Genomic DNA, 19,422 nt, shown 5'->3' on the forward strand with positions numbered 1-19,422 from the left:
GGCATCAATATACACTGACAAATAGTTCAACACACGTTCACACAGTTCAAAGTATTATGCCAATCTTTTAACATTGTAAAAAGATATAAAGTTGCTGTCTGTTATGCTTGGCCTAGTTCAAAAAAACATAAAGGCTCAAAAAAAGTATTTAAATGAAAAATTCCTCCAGATAAACATAGTCAAATCAAGCTTACACAGTACAGGGTCATTTAGACGGCAGAAGTGCAGCTATTTAGGGGAAACAGTGCTTTTTACCCAAAAGTGTAATTGCAGAGTTACCCTGGAAATCTTTTCGGGATATATTCATTTCCGGTGTTCATCATTAAAATAAAATCTGTGCACAATTCGTTAGGAGAAAGAGCAATGTGCATATTGCACGCCATTGTGGGAAACCTGGAGCTACTTTCACCTTCACGAGGAAACTTTGGGCGACTTTGGAAAACGAAGCACTCCGAGTGCCATCCAGCCGGCGATTTACATTCTAGCTGGCGGGAGGCAGTTGGGGGTGATAAGTCACCCCAAAGAAGAGGAGATTAATCTCCCTGAATCTGAGTGTGTGCCCTCACTCTCAAGGTGGTAAATCCTTGGGTGAGAAGAAATGATAACCCTGTCTCAGGCACAATCATTCAGCCTCGGCAGTTTTGCCTAATTATTACTGAATCCCATGCCTATCACTTGCCCCTCTACATCTCTCACTGTCATCTTTAAATCTGTCAGTATTGATTTATGCAGTGCTTGTCCTCATTTTTATTTACTCCCCTACATCTTTGGCTGATTGATATCCTTGTGGCAAAGAAAAGTAAGAGGAGCAAGAAGAGAGAGAGAGAAACAATGCATAGAATAGAACAAGTACTTGTGAGATACATGGAAATATATCAGCCTACTGCTGAATTGGACAAGATGATTAAAGAGCAGAATAGTTTAAGTTGAAACAAGGTGCATATTTCCCTTATAAATATTAAAATAAAATAATTAACTGTTTGTATTAAAGCCTCTAAGGCATTTTCATTTCCTTGGGCTACTGATTATAATGGTAACCTCCCAGCATATAACCTTGCTACTTCTTTATTCGTTAGTGACAAAGGCCCAAAATATTGTCCTCCAGTGTGTCTCAAAATTTCCTTTGTGGAACAATTCTTTCCGTTTGAACCCTATCAGTATTGACAGTTGAAAACTGGGAGAGGTTTTTAGGAAAGGCAGTGATTTGTTGCAATGCAGGAAATAATAGCCCAGATCCAGTAACACCAAAAAAGTAATGAAAATATAATGTACAGATTGCGCAGCACTGGTGTGTTTGCTACAGAATCTCTACTATAGTTTATATAAATAAGCTGCTGTGTGGGGACAGACATTCAAAGCTGAAGAAGGAGAAAAGGCACAGAATAGCAGATAACAGAAAAGCTCTGTAATATACAATAGGATTCTTCAGAAGGTATCTGTTATTTACTGTTTATCCTGTGCTTGAATGGCTGCCCCCATGGCTACAAAGAAGCTTGTGTATATAAACTATAGTAGAGTTTCTGTAGCAAACACAACAGTTTTACCAGTGCAGGCCAACAATACATTATATTGCCATTCATTTAAAACACTTATTTTTAAGTTCCTTTCAGCCCATGTTTGACAGGGGAGGAGAAATACAGGAATGATATTGCTAATGCTCAGTGCTGCTATTTGATAAATGAACTAGGGATGCACCGAATCCACTATTTTGGATTCGGCTGAACCCCCGAATCCTTTGAGAAAGGGGTGGGAAGGGGAAACCATTTTTTTACTTCCTTGTTTTGTGCAATTTCCCATCCCCTAATTTGCATATGCAAATTAGGATTCAGATTCGGTTCGGCCAGGCAGAAGGATTCGGCCGAATTCGAATCCTGCTGAAAAATGCCGAATCCCGAACTGAATTCTGGATTCGGTGCATCCCTAAAATGAACCCCTATATTTTGTATTGAAATGTCATTGGGAACAATTACAGGACACTGGTTTATTTTCTGAAATCAACAGATATTAAAGTCATTTGTACAAGCACAACAGGCTGAGAAACGACCTATTGCCAACTGAGGGCAGGTATCAAAAACAGAATAATGGGGAAACAAAGGAAACAGCATATCCAACAATGGTGGCAGATTTATCAAAGGTTGAGGTGAATTTTCGAATGGAAACAATTAAAATTTCAAGCTATTTTTTGTGTACTTGGACTAGGGAATAGTCCAAATTCAATTTGAATCATGTAATGTCTCCTTGAAAATTCGACTTCGACCATTCGCCATCTAAAACCTGCCGAATTGCTGTTTTAGCCTATGGGGGACCTCCTAGAACATATTCGAAAAATCAAAGTTTTTTTTGGGGAAAAACGTTGAATCGAATGCGCTATTCCTTCGATTCGTATGATTCCAATTCGACCAAATATGGACTTATTCGAACGAAAACTGACCTATTCGACCAAAAAAAAAAACTTTGGCTCAATTTTGGTTGGTCTTTTTGAATTCGATTTTTCAAAGTTTTTTCAGTTCCAAATTCGACCCTTGATAAATATGCCCCTATGTGTGATCTGTGGAGACTGGCAGAATGTTTACACATTATAAACTGGTTTTGTTGATGTTAAGGAGCAATTTGTTTCTAACTCTATTATATGACTTTTCTGAGACTTTTCTGCACCTTGCACTGACCTTTCAGTGTGCCAATTTGTCTGAACAGCCAACAAAACAATGATTAGCACAGCTCTTCTCTGCTCATCTCCAGTAATCTATTGCTATTTATATTATTGCATTATTATTCAGACAGTCAAGAATTCCCCTCTCCATTTCCTGCCATGAAAATTGATTAAAAGCGCCAGTACAAGCACTAGTGGTGTCATTTTTACAAAATACAGGCTACTTTGGTTTTGGGCATTAGGTGCATGACAGTTGCTTGCATTGGAGCTTTCAAGCAGTTGTTATGAAGAATGATTTGGGGTATTTTTGCTTTTTAGGAAGAAAATTGTCAAGAAAAGCCCCAAATGGCTGTGTAAAATCAGAGAAAAGACCTGGAATAGGCCAACAGTCATAATCTAAAACTGCAATGGGGGAAAGGAAACAATCAGGAAATATCTTAAACTGACCAATACTTTAGCTCCATGTACAGTGTTATAGTATAAGGCACTACATCTATTCTTTTGTCAAAGTGCCCCTAAACCACAAAGTGGTGAAGCAACTTTAGTCAGAACTGGCAGTTTGGTACAGGCAGCCTAAGCTTGGTTAGTAAAGGTAAGTTCTACAAGGCAGGGGGTGGCTTAGGAGCAAGATTATAGTTCTTCATTGCAAATGCTTTTTCTTAAATAGCAGTTTTTTCGCAGCTTGTAAAAAATATTAATGAAAGGAATACTGTCAACTAATTTAGTTAGCGATAGTTGACCTTTAAATTAATTTTTAGTATGACGTAGACATTGAAATTAAAAGGCAATTTGCAATTGGGCTCTTTTCATGTTTTTTGGTTATTTAGCTTTCCATTCAGCAGCTTTCCAGTTTTGTATTTCAGCAGCTATATGGTTGCTGGGGTCTTATTTACCATAGCAACCAGGCAGTGTATTGAATGAGACTGGGATAGGAAGAAAGGGTCTGAATGGGAAGTAAACTAAAAAGTAAGTAAGAATAACAATAAAATTGTAGTTTTGCAGAGCAATCATTTTTGACTGCTGGGGTCAGTGACCCATTTGAAAGCTGGAGAAAGCCAGAAGACACTATTAAAAATAATTAATGAAGATCAATTGCAAAATTGCTAGGGATAAGACGTTCAATAACATACTAAAATTTCACTTAAAGGTGAACCACTTATTTAAAGCTCAGCTCATCTTCTGCTCTGCCAGTTGCTCCAAAAAGGAGGTACAATTGTGTTACTACAAACAGCTAATTGGGGCTTTAATTGAAACTGCAGAACAGTGATTATTGTAAGAGGAATAACAATTTCCTATAGGGCAATAACAGAGGGGGCTGTTTTGTGACCTTTAAGTGCCATGATTTGATGCTCTCAGCAGTGCTATACAAATGCATACAATGCAATAATAATGGGTAAGTGATACACTGGGTTACAGGATTCAGCAAAGTAACATGAAATATTTATCCTAATGGCCAAGAGTTTTGAGAGCAAAACGACTGCTGTTTTATTACTTGAAACAATTCTTCTTCTTTTGTTGTTGTTCCCAGACATGGCTGTTAACATTCGGAGTCTACTGTACTTTCTTTACCATTTTGCTGCTAGATTGCTTTTCTTGGCTCTGACATTGAAAGTGCCAAAAAGAAGCCACTAGTATCTTTTATTTATTAGAAGTGAAACTATCAATAAAATGAATTGCATTTTACATTGATGCCTCTTACAGAAAAAGGTCATATTTACATTATCAAATGCAAAATGAGTGTAATATATCTTTCTAAGTGAGTGCAGATTATACACAAGCCATGGTTTCAAACCAGGGGAAAAGGGAATCACTTTATGAAGATCAGATTTATGATACAAGAGACTGGTAATCAGAGCTGGAAGTAGGGGTAGAGGTATAAGAGGCACATGTCTAGGGTGCAAATTTTTCACCTTATAAAGCAGCTCGGGGGGGGGGGGGGTTGCCGACTCTTTAAAGAGGTTGTTCACCTTTGAGTTAACTGTTAGTATGATGTAGAGAGAGGGATATTCTAAGGCATTTTGTGATTGGTTTTTATTATTTGTGGTTTTTGAGTTATTTAGCTTTTTATTCAGCAGCTCTCCAGTTTACAGTTTAAACAATCTGGTTGCTAGGGTCCAAATTACTCTCAACCTGCGTTCGGCGCCTACACACGCCTGTGTGAGTACAGCCCCATTGGAAAAAATGTAATGCGTCTATTCCTGCGCTCCCCTGCGGCTGAACACAGAAAAACGGAACACAGGGGAGCGCAGCTACAACCGCTCGTGAGTAAGAGCCCTTAAAGGTGAACTACCCTCTTTAACTGTTCTAAATTGATACATTTGCTATCTTTGTCCCTGCTAAGCAGAATCCTGGAGTTTCATTAAAGGGCACCAATCATAACTAAAATAATTTCCTAAGTAAATACATGATGTGGAAGTTCAAGAAATCTGATTTTTAAAACAGTGCAAAATAAGGGCTGTGATTGGCTATTTGGTAGCCCCTATGGGACTAGCAGCCTAGAAGAGGTTCTTTTTGGCAGTACACCTTGTTTTTATGCAACCAAAACTTGCCTCTAAACCAGGAATTCAAAAATAAGCTCCTGCTTTGAGGCAACATCCAAGGCGGTTAGTCAGGCCTGGACTGGAATTCACAGTAGGCCCTGGCATTCCAAGTACACAGAGGCCCAAGCAGCCCCCGACCAGCCCAATAAATAGTGACTGTCTAAGGCAACTTATAGCAGCCCCTCTGGCATTTGCCAGAACTCACAGATTGCAGGCCTGGGGTTAGTGATCAACATGTTGTTCATGAGCCTCAGGTTGGGGATCACTGCTATAGGGCCTCCCCCTTGGGTACAATAATAACAACTGAGCATACTCTACGACAGGGGTCCCCAACTTTTTTTATTTGTGAGCCACATTTAAATGTAAAAAAGAGTTGGAGAGCAACAAAAACACGAAAAAAGTCCATGGGGATGTCAAATAAGAGCTGTGATTGGCTGTTTGGTAGCCCTTATATGGTCAGGTACAGGAGTCTCTGTTTGGCAGTACACCTGGTTTTTATGCAACCAAAACTTGCCTCTAAGCCAGGAATTCAAAAATAAGCACCTGCTTTGAGACCACTGGGAGCAACATCCAAGGTGTTGGTGAGCAACATGTGTCTCGCGAGCTACTGGTTGGGGATCACTGCTCTACGAGAACTGGATGCACTGGACTCCAGTTATGAGTTATCTCCTCTAGGAAGAATATTGGTTAAACTGCCCATAGAACCAAGGCTGGGGAAGATGATTATGGGGTTTCATTTGGAGGGGTTGAACTTGATGGACTTTGTTCTTTTTTTCAACCCGATTTCACTATGTATGGGTTGCATCTTCTATGTTGGGATGTACTCTGCACCATTTCTGCTGCCACCTGTTTTATTAGTGTTTTATTAGTGAGGCCAAAGGTGGGATACATTTATAGGAACATTACCAGAAACCTTTCTTTTGATCATGTAGCGTTATCGGTTTCCCAGCCCTGGGATGATGCAACGATGGGAGGAGAGGATCCAGAAACTTGATTCTGTGAGCACAAATGTCATGTTGGATGCAGTTTGGGAGGCAAAAGTGCAGCTCAGAGAGATTCTTGTACATTTCCAGGAGAATGTCTGATGACCCCAAAGTTTTTAACAACACTGGCTCAGAAAATAACCTGGATGTATTAATGTTTATCCAAATTTTTGCTAACACAAAGAGAACGCTGAATTTTTCCTACAGTGGGTAAGAAGTCCTCAATTTTTTGGGGAAAAAAGCAACAACAAAAAAAGAAATCTGGCCCGGTGCTACCCTAGCACTGATCCTAAGCATCAGCAACGTAACTAGAGGGGCAACGGGCCCTGACGCAGGACGCGCAGCTGGGCCCCCTCCGTATGCCTGGAATCCGTGGTGCACGAGCTGCTGGGGGGCCCAACTGCACCCCCTGCTCCCCCGGTAGTTACACCACTGCTCAGCATGTCCACTCCCATCCCAAACAGCACAGTGTCAGACATCCCGCCACCCCACACCCACTCAGCTCTTCTGCTTGAAGTAATTGGTAAGTATAAAACCAGGGAAATTATCTATTATTTTATTTAGGGATGCACCGAATACACTATTTTGGATTCGGACAAACCCCCTAATCCTTTGCGAAAGATTCGGCCGAATACTGAACCGAATCCAAACCCTAATTTGCATATGCAAATTAGGGGTGGGAAGGAGAAAACATTTTTATCTTCCTTGTTTGTGACAAAAAGTCATGCGATTTCCCCCAAAGCACCTAATTTGCATATGCAAATTAGGATTCGGTTCAGCCAGACAGAAGGATTCGGCCGAATCAAATCCTGCTAAAAAAGGCTGAATCCTGGCCGAATCCCGAACCGAATGCTGGATTCGGTGCATCCCTATTTTATATACTGAATATTGTAATTTTACTGGAGCATTTTGTGTGAAATATAAATACAATTTTGAGCACTTTCTATGTATTTTAAGTTTCTTTACATAGAAATATTATTTACTGTAATTACCGGAAGCCCTGATGTTTCCAAATCCAAAAGTAGCAAATATGTATTGAGAACCAACGGTTCTTGTGCATGAGACCCTCCCCCAGAATATAGAATATTACAGCACAGTGAAATGAAAAAACAAGCCTGTGGGTTATTACAATATAACTAACATGTAAACATTATCCCCCCCAAGAAACTGTCACTCATATACTTTTTCATATATTCCTTTTTTATTCATTTTTCAAAGTTTTTACAGCAAAAAAAGAAGAGCAAAATAGAGCAGAGAATCCATTTTCCATCTCTGCCTGTGGTATTAGGAGAGTCAGGTCTACAGGTTTGCGTGGGATTCACTGTGCAAGCAGCTTCTTAGTCTTGATCGATGGCTTCCTACTTCTTCTAACTGGAACATGAGACCCAGGTCTCCACGTGGAGTTGATTCAGTGCAGTCCGGGAGTAAAACACAGAGAATATTAATCAGTACATTTCAATTCTTTTTTTCTAAAACAGACTCGGGAGCAAGATGAAAGGTTCTCTCAAATCAAACATTACCTTTTGGTATGTAGAGGCACCGTCTTTGCTTTACCATATGCTGAATTCTGGACACAATTCCTCAAAGAAGTCCGCGGTTGGGCGTTGAAGGAAAGAAATAGGTTCACAGATTTCTTAGTAAAATCTCAAAGACAAGTAACAAAACACAGAGTGACTATTAATGTGCAACTATACAAAAGCTGTACCACGTTTATGAAGAAGATATTTACCTCCACATTTTCCTAAGATCAAACACCAGCTGAAAAGCATAAGAAAGAATGTGTGATAGAAATAATGCAGATAGCCCATAGTAAGTGAACTGAAAGGTGAGCCTTCAAGGTGCCAGGGACATTAAAGCTTGTGGCATCAGCAGTAGAGATGAATTCATCCCATGGAATCATCACGCGCCACAAGTTTCATCCTGCGCCCTGTTAGTCACCTGACACCACAGTCAGCTCTGCCCCCAGCTCAATACTAAGTGCCACCCACAATTAGAGATGGAAAAGTCAGGGGCCCAGAGATAGAGAGCCTTAGTTCAGGGTCGATGGCAGGTGACCCAAAGTGGGAGGGCCGAAGATGAGGGCCAGAGGTGGGGGGGGCAATGACGGGGGCCAGAGGTGGGAGGGAAATGACGGGGGCCAGAGGTGGGCGGGGCAATGACGGGGCCAGAGGTGGGAGGAAATTGTGGGGGCCAGAGGTGTGGGGGGGAAATGGCGGGGGCCAGAGGTGGGGGGGGAATGACGGTGGGGGGGAAATGGTGGGGGCCAGAGGTGGGGGGGAAATGGCGAAGGCCAGAGGTGGGGGGGGAAAAGGTGGGGGCCAGAGGTGAGGGGGGAAATGGTGGGGGCCAGAGGTGGGGGAAAATGGCGAAGGCCAGAGGTGGGGGGGGAAATGGTGGGGGCCAGAGGTGGGGGGGAAATGGCGGGGGGCCAGAGGTGGTGGGGGGTGACGGGAGCCCGAAGTGGGGGGAGCAATGACGGGGGCCAGAGGTGGTGGGGGGAATGGCGGGGGCCAGAGGTGGGGGGGCAATGACGGGGGCCAGAGGTGGGGGGAATGGCGGGGCCAGAGGTGGGGGGGCAATGACGGGGGCCAGAGTTGGGGGGAATGGTGGGGGCCAGAGGTGGGGGGGAATGACGGGGGCCAGAGGTGTGGGGGGGAATGGCGGGGGCCAGAGGTGGGGGGGGAAATGGCAGGGGCCAGAGGGGGTGGGGGGAATGGCGGAGGGGGAAAGATGGGGGCCAGAGATGGGGGGGGAAATAGCGGAGGCCAGAGATGGGGGGAGAAATGGCGGGGGCCAGAGGTGGGGGGAGAAATGGCGGGGGCCAGAGGTGGGGGGGGAATGGCGGAGGGGGAAAGATGGGGGCCAGAGATGGGGGGGGAAATAGCGGAGGCCAGAGATGGGGGGAGAAATGGCGGGGGCCAGAGGTGGGGGGAGAAATGGCGGGGGCCAGAGGTGGGGGGGGGAATGCCGGGGGGGGAAAGATGGAGGCCAGAGGTGGGGGGGCATAAGTGGGGAAGGCTGATGGCAGGGGTCTGAATATAGGAGGGCCGATGGCGGGGGCCCTAGGTGGAGAGCGCAGAGGGTGGAGGCAAAAGGGACCAGCAGATCTTTCCCAACTGGGACTCAGGAATGACAGACCCTGAATCATTTTTATACCACCTGATGGGTTGATGCAGCCTGGCTCTTCTACGAATGACAGGGGCTCTTCACAGACTGCACTGACATCCACAGTCGGTATCTGCAAGAAGGAATATACACATTTGTTTGCTCTCTCTCACACTATTTACTATTTGTAGGGTTCGGACTAAAGACCAATATAGTGGCAGCCCCAGGTGCACTGAGCTAGGAGTGTGCGGGTATATTTGCATGTACTGTACAGTGTCTTAAAAAAAGAGGCTTTCTTAACTCTTACCCTGCCTTGCCCAGAACAGAACCAGCCAAGCACCAACCACATTTGTCATAGTCTGGCTAAGGGGATGGGGGTTTGGCGTTTCAAGAATATACCTCCAGCCACAGCACTGAAGGAGAAAGGACCTGCTGAATTACAGAAAATAGCAATGATTGGTTACTTCAGGAGAAGGCAAATGAAAATGTCTCTATAATGGAAGGAAGCCACATCATGAGCACAATTCACTTACAGAACTTGTAATAAAGGGACCTGGGGAAATACAATAGTTGAAGTGGGCAAAACGGTTGAATTCTCCATTAAAGTAATATGCCTACTATGCCCAGGTCAAATCCCACCAGAATAAGGCTGATACTTGGGGTGCAGAAAATGATGTTTCCTCCAGATAGAGCTGCTGCAGTGATGGACTTACAGATTGTGGCTTGAAAGGAGGTGGAATCTTCCTGTTCTCCAACGCTGCCCAGTCAACCGATCTATAAAACAGGTGTTTCCTTATATCCCCCGATGTGCCCAGGCGCTTGTCTGGATTCTTCTCAAAGAGCTAAATGGAAAAAAACTCATTAACAGATGTTCAAATGGATAAGTGGCTACACAATTACCAGGAGGGTTTATTCTAGGTTTTTCCACAGCAAATAGTAGGAATTATGTCAGCAGTGAGTACATATGTATGATGAGGGTGTCTGCAATTTCTCTGCTGTTGTGTAACATAACTAGCGACATGCAGGCTGTTCCCATACTGAATACACAGCTCACATTATGCTCCTCACCACCAGGGTCCTCATTAAGAAATGATCACTCCGTAATATTTCCTTCAAGTTAATATTTCTATCACTTATCTGGGACTTCTGCACGTAAGTATCCCATCCCACCTCAGTTTTGTATCATTTCCAAGATTTCATGTATTAAAGTTGAAATGAAAGTCTGTAGGAATGCAAAGATAACCATCTCATTGGCCCATTCATTTTTACATCTTAGATTCTGTCCTTTTTTTAAGGGTCAGTTATTTCCGGCACATGCGCCTACGCACCTCCTGCATCAGACTTTTCAGATCAGGGCTGATATCCTCTGGAATGGAAGGCTGCTTCAAGGTGACTGATTCGATGATGTTGAGCAGTGTCAAGCCTTCGTGGAATGGAGATCTTCTAGCGGCCATTTGGCACAGAATAATGGCAAATGCCCACCAATCCACTCCTGCGTCATATCCACTCATCAGATGAATCTAGAGAATAAAAAAGATCTTTTGTTAGATAATTCCATTTCTTAGGGAAGCATTCCTGGAATAAGTTTGTACATCATTCTCACAGAAGCCTTAGGAACAGAGATGCAACATTGGGCAGGAGATCCCTTCCTCGTGTCGGACAAGGATAAACAACATTTAAACAAAAGAGGCTGGCACAAGTCTGGACCCACAAAGTAGTAAAGCCAGAGTCAGATAATAAAAGGTTAAAAGGCTTAAATTTTATTCTCCATAATTAAGAACCAATGCCTGATGCGTTTCGTGTCTACCGGGGATACAACCCATGACTAAGTGTCCCTGGTAGACACGCAACGCGTCAGGCATTGGTTCTTAATTATGGAGAATAAAATGTAAGCCTTTTAACCTCTTACAATCTGACTCCGGCTTTACTACTTTATGGGTCCAGGCTTGTGCCAGCCTCTTTTGATGTTTCCTGGTATCTGCTCCCTTTGCTGAAGGTCTGGGACGTGTGCACCCGGCCCACTGTGTACATCGGTAAGCTCAATCAACGTATTCTAATACAGCACATACTGGTTACATATTTGTGTAGTTTGAACATTTAAGCAAACCTAACATACATTAAAGGAACAGTAACACCAACAAATGGAAGTGTATTAAATTAATTACATTATAATGCACTGTAGGTCTGCAAATGATTTTGTTTTTAAGTAATGAATAAATAATGTAGTGTTGCCATGCACTTGTTAAACTGGTGGGTTTGCTTCAGAAACACTACTATAGTTTATATAAACAAGCTGCTGTGTAGCCATGGGGGCAGCCATTCAAAGCTGAAAAAGGAGAAAAGGCACAGGATAAACAGATGATAACAGATAAGCTCTATAGTATACAATGGGATTCTATATTGCTTATCTGTTATCTACTATTTGTCTTGTGCTTGAATGGTCGCCCCCGTGGTTACACAGCAGCTTGTTTATATAAACTATAGTAGAGTTTCTGCAGCAAACGCCCCAGTTTTATTAGTGCGGGGCAACACTACATTATTTATTCATTACTAAAAACACTTTCATTTTTTGATGTTACTGTTCCTTTAAACAAAATAATTGAACAAAGCTGATTTACAGATGTAAATGAATTCCTGATAGTAAATATAAGAAGTTTCTCACCTCTGGAGCCATGTAGTGGTAGGACCCTACTAGATCGTACATCTTCTTGTTGCCGAAAATCCCTTCTACAGCTAGGCCGAAATCACTGATCTTGATGTGCCCCTCGGCGCTCAGTAAGATGTTTGGTGGTTTAAGATCTCTGGAATAAAGAAACAAAAGTCATGACATAGGTCTGGCAACTGTATTCAGCTATGGGTAGTAGTAATTAATAATGATGAACGTAATAGTGGAAAAGTAGTGAGGAATTAGGGCCAAGACTGAAAACTTGTACTTACCGGTGCACAATACCACATGAATGCAGATACTGTAGACCGATGATCATCTCTGCAGAATAGAATCTATGCAAAAAAAAAAAAAAGAATAATAATGTAAGCATCTTTTTAATAATATAATCTTGGATTCTAATCCAATATATAAGCAAATAGTAGTTAACATATATATGAAATTCTAAATATATATATATATATATATATATATATATATATATATATATATAAACAAAGCCATGTGGAGCCGGCACTCTCGATAAGATGCAATAAGTTGCCTGGGTGCACGATCAACAAACATCTCCATACAATCGCAAAAAGGGGATCAGAACTACTCAGGTCTTACAAATTAAACAGAATTTATTTAGTAAAATAGCAGCAGACTGACGTTTAGGCTGACTCAGCGCTGAGAAGTCAGTCTGCTGCTATCCCCTTTTTGCGATTATATATATATAATGCAGAGGACTCTTGTAGTTGACTATATGTATTTTGTGGTCACAGCCTCATTGCACCCCCGCCTAATGGTTTTAAAAAATAGTGGTGAGCACAACTTTCCCTTGTTAGTTATAGTTATACAGGAGCAGTGACCAACTCCATGTTGTAGCTCCCACCCCTCCCAGCTATAGTCAGGTGATCCCACTGGTGTCTAATAAAAGGGCAGCCAAGTTTGGGGGTTTTACTTTGAAAGCAGCAAGTAAGTTGCAGGTAAAACTTAGTCCCTTTGTAAAATGTATAATGAAGCAATAGAATTCTTAATGAATCAGATAAAATTGAGCATAGGACTGGCCAGATATGGGATGACTTTGACGTAGTTGGCCAGCTTAAATATATTGCAATATATGGACAAACAATCCCTGTTTTGTTTAAAGGGTAAGGCATTTTTTAGTAGCAGTATGCACAAAATGTCGCTGTCTTAAATATATTGATAATGGGTTGAGTGCAGAGGACTCTTGTAGTTGACTATATATATATATATATATATATATATATATATATATATATACAGTATATATAATCCTATATATATATATATATATATATATATATATATATATATATATATAATCCTTGGTAACGCTGGAGCAACCACATATAAAAGTCATCTTTGGTCATGCTATAGATCATGCTAATTAAAGAGAAAAACAGGTATGGTCTTTCTCCCCCCAAAGATAACACTTTATTTTTTCACTTGGATAGGACTGACGCATCAGCTTATGCATATACTTTGTACAAACTTTGCAGCTAAAAGTGTCTTTTTTTTAAGAAAGTTACAGTTCAGTTGTGCAAGAATATCTTTTCAGGGGGTTATATATTGAGAGTGCTGGGGCTAACTCATTTAGTATATATATATAAATGGTTGCGCTCAAACTCTTAATTCCCTCTCCTGTGAAGTTACTTTACCTGGGTGGGCTCAAGTGCAAATGCCCTGGACCTCTCGCTTATTCAATTTATGATCACAGGCATTCAATATTTGCAGGTCACTCACCGCTTGAAGTCCCTGGCCCAGGTGCAGCGCACTGAACCCGCAGATTTGGTAGACACGACAGTCAATAGAATCCAATATTGCATGCACTTTCACGGATCTGCAGACAGTGGTGGTTTTAAAATGACTTTATTTCCCCAAAAGATCACCTAACGCATTTCGTGTGTCATCACACGTAATCACAGGCACTATGAGTGTCTATGCCTATAAGTACATGTAATGACACATGAAATGCGTTAGGTAATCTGTTGTGGAAATAAAGCTATTTTAAAACCATCCCTGTCTGCTGATCCGTGAAAGTGCGCGCAATATTGGATTCTATTCAAAGTAAAAGCACTTAAAAAATTGCTGAGGAGGAGATTAGGGTTATGAAATGCTAATTGCTTCTTGTGCAACAGCCTAGGCCATTGCTATAAACAAATTTGCTTTTTTTTCCCTCTGACGTTCCCTTGGTACAACACTATGGTGCCAACAACATAAGAAAAAGTGAGTTACATGTAAAATGCACCAAGAGTTGGAGCATAACACCTGAACAGTGCCCAATACTGTGTCTAACTAATATCAGCACAGGGGTTAGTGGTCCCTAAATGCCCAAGTGTCCCAAATCTCTCTATTCAAAGATGCTGATACGGATATATAAAGTTTGAGGGATGGGACATACCACCTCTTTCTCGCTCTGAAGGAGGGAGAAACCCCACAAGAAACTGCACCCATTCAAATCTCCCTTTCACATGAAGCATAAAAAACCTGGGGTGGCAAAAATACTCTAACAGGTAGGGAAGATTGGGAATAACATGCAACTCCATATAGATCTTGGGATGTCACTTACTGTATGATGTCCCTGTTCAGGCAACCTCTCTTTTTTATAAGCTGTTCCAGGGTCCCTCCACTCATGAACTCCATTATAAGAAACGCATGCATCTGGTTAAATGAGAAGAGAGCGAAACATGGGAGCTGTTAAAACAAGACTACTAGAGCACAACTGTATTCGATTTTAAAGCAGAACCAAATACAGGGATCACATTTACACATCATGGAGCAAAACAATTCCGAAAATGTAGTGGATTTTTTTGTCTAGTCTTGAAGTTGTTTCACAAATCAAAACAGATCAGCGCCTCTGGCAACGGAGAGAACAAGAGTGAAACAATATTTAAAGGGGAAATAAAAGAATATATCCCTATTTCCCTGCTTCAGCACATAGGGGCAGATTTATAAAGGGTTGAAGTGAAATCGAGGGAATTTTGGAAGTAAAAAAATTCAAAATTCAAAGTAATTTTTTGGATACTTCGACCATCGAATAGGATAGTACAACTTCGAATTACTTCGAAGTAAAAATAGTTTGAATATTCGACCATTCGATAATCGAAGTACTGTCTCTTTAAAAAAACTTTGACTTCAATACTTCGCCAAATTAAACCTGCCGAAGTGCTATGTTAGACTATGGGGACCTTCTAATGCATTTTTCTAGGTTTTTTGTAGTCAAAGTAAAATCGATTGATCAATCATAGAAATAATTTGAATCGATCAATTTGAACGATTTCATAGTTCGATCAAACGATTTTACTTCGCCTGCAAAACGGTCAAATTCTGTAAAAAAAACTTTGACTTCGATATTCGAAGTTGAAATATAGCCATTCGATGGTCGAATTTCGAAGTATATTTCACTTCGAAATTCGACCTTTGATAAATCTGCCCCATGGGGTCTGATTGGATTATTTTGAAAATACTACACTATATTGTGCTTTAGTTGTTTTGTTCTCTCCGTTGTCAGAGGCGCTGATCCGTTTTCCTTTGTGAAGGAATTTTACAGTGTAGAGACTGAAGCAGGACCGGCAGGAGTTAAAAGGACTAAAAAGAACTTTTTTCCTCCCTTTTTCTTTTACTTAGTTTTGAAGTTGTGCCTTCTGCTCCTACTCTCGGCACATGAGGAATGATTCGCCTAAGCAACTCCCAAAATGTATTGCCCAAAGAGCTCCTGCACTGCTGAGGGTTGGTATGGAACAAGGAGAGGTTAATCCTGCTACAGGCAGATATGGGTATGGTATGGGTTACCTTTAAGTTAACTTTTAGTATGTTCTAGAATGGCCAATTCTAAGCAACTTTTCATTTTTTTATAGTTTTTTAATTATTTGCCTTTTTCTTCTGACTCTTTCCACCTTTCCAAAGGAGGTCACTGACCCCGTCTAAAAAACGAATGATCTGCAAGGCTACAAATGTATTGTTATTGCTACCTTTAATTACTCATCTTTCTATTCAGGCCCTCCCTTATTCATATTCCAGTCTCTTATTCTAAATAGCTCATATTCTAAACGGTTGCTAGGGTAACTTTATGCCTAGCAACCAGAGTGTTGAAATGGCAAACTGGAGAGCTGCTGAATAAAAATCCAAATAACACAAATCATAAATAAATAAAAAATGAAAATGAAGAAAATTGGGTATATTAGTTATAAACTGGGAACAGGCCTGAGGTTATTTAAGGATCTGATGTAGACTGGGTGTCTGAGAATGACAGAAATTGTATCTTGGAGAAACAGATGTAAAAACAAAGGTATATTTAGTTGACATTTAAGGGTATGAGAACCTATACTAAAAGATATATCTGATGCCTGGGGTCAAAGGGGTCGAACAACTGTGAATTCAAAGACAACTGGTCAAGATTCCAATCCTTTTTAAGAAGGAAATATATTTATACATACATCTATCTCTAGGTTTTTATTACATATTCATTGTATGTTTTGTATTTTGTATGTATTTTAGGTTCTTAATATTTATACTAGTTAGTTTGATGTGTATATGTTTTTCTTTAAATGGTTTCCTGTTATAATAGTAAGATTTCGGGATCCTTGAAAGGGCTTGCAAGATGGGGAAATGTGGACTTTGTAACATAAGTAATACGACAGTGCCATCTTCTGGTGGTTACACAAAAGGACTTTTGCCTTAAAGACAAAGAACTCTTTTCTCATTGGTTCAAAGTTCATCAAAGGAATTCTTCAGGGAAATTTGTATAAATGGACTGCTCTCAAACAGCAGTGCAGCTCATCTTGACTTCTGATACCATCAAGAACCTGAACATCCAGAGCTCACATATAAACGCCGGGAAAACAACTATTCACCAGAGGAAAAGGAAAGGTATTAAATTACCACTACTGGGGAAAGAAATAGATTGTCTTTTAAAGCATTTTTGTTTGTAGTTTTTAAGAACTGTTATATACAAGTCATACTCTCTGTCTTGCATTGCTTGAATAAATCCTTCCATTGCTAAGCCTAAATTGGACTGAATTGTTGTTAGACGGATCAAATTTCTAACAGAAAACCAATTGCAAATTGTCTCAGAATATCACTCTACATCAGACTAACTCCCATATATAATAAAAGGCACAAAGTTAGCCCAGGAGCAGTAACCAATAGCAACCAATAAGATGCTTGCTTTTAAACATGTGACCAGGGAATTCTACCTGCTGACTGTTTTTTTTTTTATATATTACTGCCCCTGGGCAAACGTAATGCCTTTAATTACATAAACCCCTAAAAGTGATCTAGTACTCAACAGATACTACCCTGGGCTGAGTTTTTGGGGTTTTTGAAGCAGAGAAGCAACAGCTCTGGCTAAGGGGTGAGAGACTAGAATCATTGGGGTGCCCAATTTCTTTTTAAGAAAATAATTATAATTTGGTGTCTTAAGTAAAGTCAGTAGCAGCTTTTAAATAGGGCAAACAGTAACATAAACTGCATGGTACTATTGGCTCTGTGGTGTACCTGCGTTTGGAAAGCTCCATATCCATGGCAGAGAAAGGGACAAGCTCCAGTGATTCTGAGAGTGCGCGCCTCCGTCAGGATGTCCTCTACACTCGTAGTCTTCCGAATCACTTTGATTGCCACTTGATCTCTGCAGTTGTTAAGCGACGCCAGCATAACCTGAGAATGACAAAATAAACAATAGCAGGGTTTAAGTATACACTTACAAAATGATTCTCATACAACTACACATTAATTACACATTTTAATTCATGTAACTTTATTAATAATTACTATTAAAGCAGTGTCTGTCTTTGCAAACTCTTGCCCTACCACTGAAAAATTGTGTTGTATGGTGGGCCTCTGATTCTCCCCATACTTTCAATGTTTTGTGATTAGCAGACTTGAGATGGAGGATAACATGTGTAATGCACTAGAATTTACATTTTCTTTTATTATACAAAACAAAAGCCATTATTTGTATTAAAGTGTACCTCTCCTTTAGCTCCAAGTTTCTGAATTTGATGTTATAGAGTTAATTATGCTACAGGCTTAAACAGACATACCTCCCAACTGTCCCGTTTTTAGAGGGACAGTCCCTCTTTTGACAGCTCAACCCGCAGTCCCTCGTTTGTACTGGAAAGTCCCGATTTTCTCTGCACTGAACAGGCAGAAAAAGAAACGTGTTTCTAACTTAATTGGCTTTTGGCAGAGAGCCCAGAACAGCCACAGCTGCAGATAAGATACATTTGTAACAATTTTGAGATAAGCAAATGAGTAATTGTAACAATATAAGATAACAGGTCTCTTGGAAGAAGTTACACTCACAGCGTAAAGGGCAATTCACCTTCATTAGCAAAACTGTAATAACTGAAAAAAACCACAGACATATGTTCAAACTTTCATAACCTGCTAAATTTTGTAAAATGAACATGGTAATTAGGGGGTGCGGCCATAAAATGGGCGTGTTTTTTTTGTCCCTCTTTTTATTTCCAAAATGTTGGGAGATATGAACTGACACAAATTATCTGTAGTTGTTCTGATGGCTTTGTATTTTATTTTTAAGAGAAAACATCACAAAATAGGCAGAATTGTTTTCTGTAACATGCAATAGCTACCTGTTGCTTTCTCTAAAATTGTCACATTTTTTACATGTTTATCAGTAGCTTCTGCCTGAGTTGCTTCACCAGCAAATTTGCATTTTCTAAACACACCAAAATATACCAGTACCTGGGAAGCCAAACACTCACCTTTCCGAAGCTTCCTTTTCCCAGCTCCTTGTGAAACTTGTAGTTGGTGATGTTTTTAGGATTTTTAGGCATCTGAGCTTCAAAACAAGGCCTACTCGCTCCACTTCTTCCTGCTGGGGGGAAAGAATATTAATTATTCAAAATGTTAACATACCCTGGAAGACACCTTTCTGTGGTGTTGAATTAATGAGAGAAGATATGTTTTTTATTTATGAGCCTCTGAGCATCAGTGCATTGCTTTAAATGTATTGGAAAGTTGCAGAAACCCCAAATCTGATAATATTGAAATATTCTGAAAGCTTGCTGTGTTTATCATTTTAGTTCAATAAAGATATTTCCTGTACAACACTAGTTTTATGCTTCATATCAACAGTTTTACCCTATAAACCCATATACATAATTAAATACACAAAGTAACCTATAGTATCCAATAAGATGTCTGCTTTTAAACAGGTGGCCAATAAATGCCATTTGCTGATTGGTCGTCTTAGATAACTAGACTTTCTTTTTTATTAGCACCTTTTTTTTTCCATAACCTCTGTTGCTACTTATGGAAGTCCATTCTAAGGGTCAATTAGAGTGAGTTTTGGGGCGAACACTTGTTTGCTGTGCTTTTTATTTACTGAGCAAATCATAAATACATACATGCAGAAAAATATGGTTAGTAAATGATACAAGCTGGAGTGGATCAGTGAGAAAGGTTTAACTGCCATGGATATATTTTTGAGGCTGCACTTTTAGCATAGAT

The 19,422-nt window shown here is 40.5% G+C and overlaps 1 protein-coding gene and 1 long non-coding RNA gene across 5 annotated transcripts; both read right to left on the reverse strand.

The window, feature by feature from the left end:
- Nucleotides 1-7,352: 7,352 nt before the first annotated feature.
- On the reverse strand, nt 7,353-8,372 carry LOC121403735. The gene is made up of 2 exons (XR_005967459.1): nt 7,694-8,372; nt 7,353-7,564 (listed from the first exon to the last, which is right to left on the reverse strand). It is a non-coding gene; the product is annotated as an uncharacterized LOC121403735 (long non-coding RNA).
- Nucleotides 8,373-9,174: 802 nt separating this feature from the next.
- On the reverse strand, nt 9,175-18,776 carry LOC108705845 (protein kinase C delta type-like). 4 transcript variants are annotated; one of them, XR_005960929.1, is made up of 9 exons: nt 18,675-18,776; nt 17,446-17,604; nt 14,519-14,610; nt 12,216-12,278; nt 11,941-12,079; nt 10,607-10,798; nt 9,992-10,120; nt 9,586-9,710; nt 9,175-9,411 (listed from the first exon to the last, which is right to left on the reverse strand). XR_005960929.1 is itself a non-coding variant. In XM_041561201.1 (8 exons), exons 1-8 carry the CDS (start codon nt 18,744-18,746, stop codon nt 9,666-9,668), a joined length of 888 nt encoding a protein of 295 aa, XP_041417135.1. In that variant the 5' UTR covers nt 18,747-18,776; the 3' UTR covers nt 9,429-9,665. The 4 variants fall into 4 exon arrangements, 3 of the variants coding, with proteins under 3 accessions (XP_041417135.1, XP_041417134.1, XP_041417136.1); XM_041561201.1 differs by lacking the exon at nt 9,175-9,411 and having other exon boundaries at nt 9,429-9,707; XM_041561200.1 differs by lacking the exon at nt 9,175-9,411 and having other exon boundaries at nt 9,430-9,710.
- Nucleotides 18,777-19,422: the final 646 nt, after the last annotated feature.

The sequence above is a fragment of the Xenopus laevis genome, chromosome 4S (assembly GCF_017654675.1).
Source record: "Xenopus laevis strain J_2021 chromosome 4S, Xenopus_laevis_v10.1, whole genome shotgun sequence".
Taxonomy (NCBI): domain Eukaryota; kingdom Metazoa; phylum Chordata; class Amphibia; order Anura; family Pipidae; genus Xenopus; species Xenopus laevis.